The sequence below is a fragment of the Manacus vitellinus genome, unplaced genomic scaffold, assembly GCF_001715985.3.
Source record: "Manacus vitellinus isolate BGI_N305 unplaced genomic scaffold, ASM171598v3 scaffold_32_pilon, whole genome shotgun sequence".
In the NCBI taxonomy this organism is placed as follows: Eukaryota; Metazoa; Chordata; class Aves; order Passeriformes; family Pipridae; genus Manacus; species Manacus vitellinus.
The window spans coordinates 9111136-9113988 of NW_021940460.1; the positions used below are offsets into that span (position 1 = coordinate 9111136).

Below are 2853 nucleotides of genomic sequence, written 5' to 3' on the forward strand. Positions count from 1 at the left end.
TGTGTCCCCCCCCTCCTGCCTGCCCCCCAGCTGCCTTCCCCCAGGAAAGACAAGGCAAAGCTGGGACACCTCAGTGTCACCCTAAAAACAGTGTGGGGATATCCATGTGGAACAGGCTGTGGGATGGGGGTCCCCCAGGCTGATGACACCAAACACAAACCCCTCTTTGAGGCCTGCCCCGTCCCCTCCCTGCGTGCTGCGTGCCCTCGTCTGTGCAGCATCACAGCCCTTTAACCACATTAAAACACATTGTTAAGCAGGATCGATAAATTAGGGGAGTTCAAAGACATCTTCATGTATTTCATCAGAGGGGATGGGAAAGGCAGCACAAGCCCAGGCATTGTGGAAGCTGTTTCAAAGCTGACAGGGAGACGGTGGGATGCTGGATGGGGACAGCCAGGTCAGGCAGGGCCACAGATCCTGACTCTGCCCTTGCTTATGGAAGAACCATGGCAGCTGCAAAAAAAATCAGGATTCCTCCTCAAATCACCCCTGAGGCCAACTTTCTAAATGTCCCTCACCAGGCAGCAATGTCAGGGGTGTCACCCTCTTGTCCCCAGAGGCTGCAGAGGACCTGAGGGGGAGGCTGGGGGCACCAAAAGCACTTTTCCTGCACTGGGGCCACCCCACATGTCCCCACAGGGGGGTGATGCTAGCCAAGCCTGGCCTGCATCCCCAAAGTCCTCCATCATTCAGGGTACCTTTTGGGAGGACATGGAGAGGAGGTGCCGGGGCCTGACCAGACAGCAGGGATGGGGATAGGGATGCAGGACAGGCGCAGGGTCTTACCTGAGAGGCCAACATGTGCTGGGAGAGGTGGAAAGGGAAGGGGGTGGCCGTCCCTGCCGCGCCCGGGGCGGACGAGAGGGCTCCATTCTCCAGGCTGCCCCCACCGGTCACCGAGGCCAGCAAGTGTCCCATGCCCATGGCAGAGAAGGCGCCGGGGGCCATGGCGAACTGTCCCGGGTGGATGAAGAGGGGCTGCCCAGCACCCAGCGGGCTGAAGAACTGCTGCCCGTGGAGGCCGGAGAGCGCCAGGCTCTGCAGGTGCCCGGCGCTGAGGTGCGGGGGGCTGTCCGTGTGCACCATCAGCGGGGCGAAGGCCTCCTTGCCCAGCCCGCCGCCCTCCGTGTCCTTCTTGCCCGGCTCCGTCTCTTTCCTCCGTCCTTCCACCTTGTCCTTCTCCAGGCCCCGCGTGCCGAACAGGCCCTCGCCGGGACCCTCCCGGGGGGATGCGCCATCCTTGACCTTCTCCGGGCTGTGCCTCTCCTTGCCCCGCTCCTCCAGGCACCGGGGGCTGCCCCGGGGCGTCGCGTCCTCCCCGCTGGGGCTGGCGGCTGCCACCGGCCGCTCCTCGGGCACCTTCTCCACCTCCGCATCGCTGTCGGCCCCTGGCTTCTCCTCTGCAAGGGGATGGAGGGGCAGAGAGTCAGAGCAGAAGCACCCAGGGGAGGCGAGGAGCGGGTCACTGGCGAGAGCCCTGGTGGCAGGGAGAGGTTGCGACAGCGAAGCTGCGATCGTTATTAACGAGAGAAACTCATTTTGGGGGCAGAAATGGGCCCTCGCGCTACGGCCGCTCTGGGGAAAAGGGGATTAGCAACAGCAGTCCTGCTGCTCTGCCAAACAGAAAAACATGTTTGATGGAGAACCAAAATCTATTACAGCATCGCTCTCGTTAGCTGCAAACTCCGAGCGGGGGATGAGGAGAGCGGGCGCTGGACAGCGCGGGAGGAAATGGTCCTCCATAGATTTAATTACGTGGAGCTGATCAACTGCGTGCCGTGGATTTATTCCAAATGTGCAGGTTGAGGCAGGTTAAAGAGGCAGTTTTAAGGCAGGGAGTACGGCACAGACCCTCCTAAAAGGGGCTTTAATTTAAAAAACCCCATCGAGCTCTCAGAGGAGGATGGGGGATGCGAGGGGCTGGCGAGGGGAGCTGAACCCCTGCCCGGCTCCACTAAACGAGAAAAGCCTTTTGGTGTGGGTGAGGTGAAGCTCTGCAGGCTGGGGCGAATATTCGGGGAAGCCTTTGAAAGTGGAGAGGGGTGTAATAAACCCTCCCTCCAGCTCGGGAGAGGGGGGGGTTGCAGTTTTGATGAAGGTTTGCAGGGAATCGGGCTGGTGGAAAGTTTAAAGAGCAGACTGATAGTGCGGCAAGACAAAACCCAGCATCGAAAAACTGCTACGTGGAGCCGCTGGTTTATTTTCGTTCACCAGCTTGCAGCCCTGGAGTTACAACATTTTTTTCTCCTTTCAAATGAATTAATTCTTTCTGAGTTTTTATCCTCTTTTTTCTTTTTTTTTTTTTTTTTAGGGAATGTGAGCTTCCCAGGGAAGGCAGGGCACACACCAGTAAGGAGCCAGGCTAATACGGAGAGCGCACGGTCTGCCTTGCCATTTCTCCTTGTATAATATAAATACAAGATATAAACTGTATAGAAGATGCAATGTATAGTCAAGATAAAATATATAAAGAGAAAAAACGTTGCAACTCGTGAATGCCATTGGAGTTTGCTCAGTTCTTGTCTTTTCCTCCCTGCGCATCCCCGTCTTTATTCTCCTTGGTGTTTTGCCTCACTGCCCCCAAGAAATCAGCACACAGCAGCCCCGAGGGAGCAGAACCCCGATGTTTGGGGACGTTTGGGGATGTCTGGGGACCGAGACTCCTCCGTTACCTCTGCCGCTGCCCTTGAGGCGCAGGGGGCTGGGGAGGGCACCCACGGGCGAGTGGAGGGCGTCGCGCACGGCCGAGGGCTCGCAGGAGGAGGCGTCCGACTCCCCGCCATCGCGGTCGGGCTTGCAGGGCTCCTCGTACATCCGCAGGGACGGCAGCGAGAGCTGCTTCCTACGGGC

General features: G+C 58.5%; 1 protein-coding gene across 1 annotated transcript in view; it reads right to left on the bottom strand.

Moving 5' to 3' along the window:
• Nucleotides 1-203: 203 nt before the first annotated feature.
• Nucleotides 204-2853, bottom strand: part of TBX2 (T-box transcription factor 2) — a 4825-nt gene continuing 2175 nt past the window's right edge. Inside the window, exons 2-3 of the mRNA XM_029961302.1 lie at nt 2676-2845; nt 204-1403 (exon numbers count right to left, since the gene is read on the bottom strand). Coding sequence (XP_029817162.1) covers nt 487-1403; nt 2676-2845 — 1087 coding nt within the window. The 3' untranslated portion in view covers nt 204-486. The remainder of the gene's footprint in view (nt 1404-2675; nt 2846-2853) is intronic.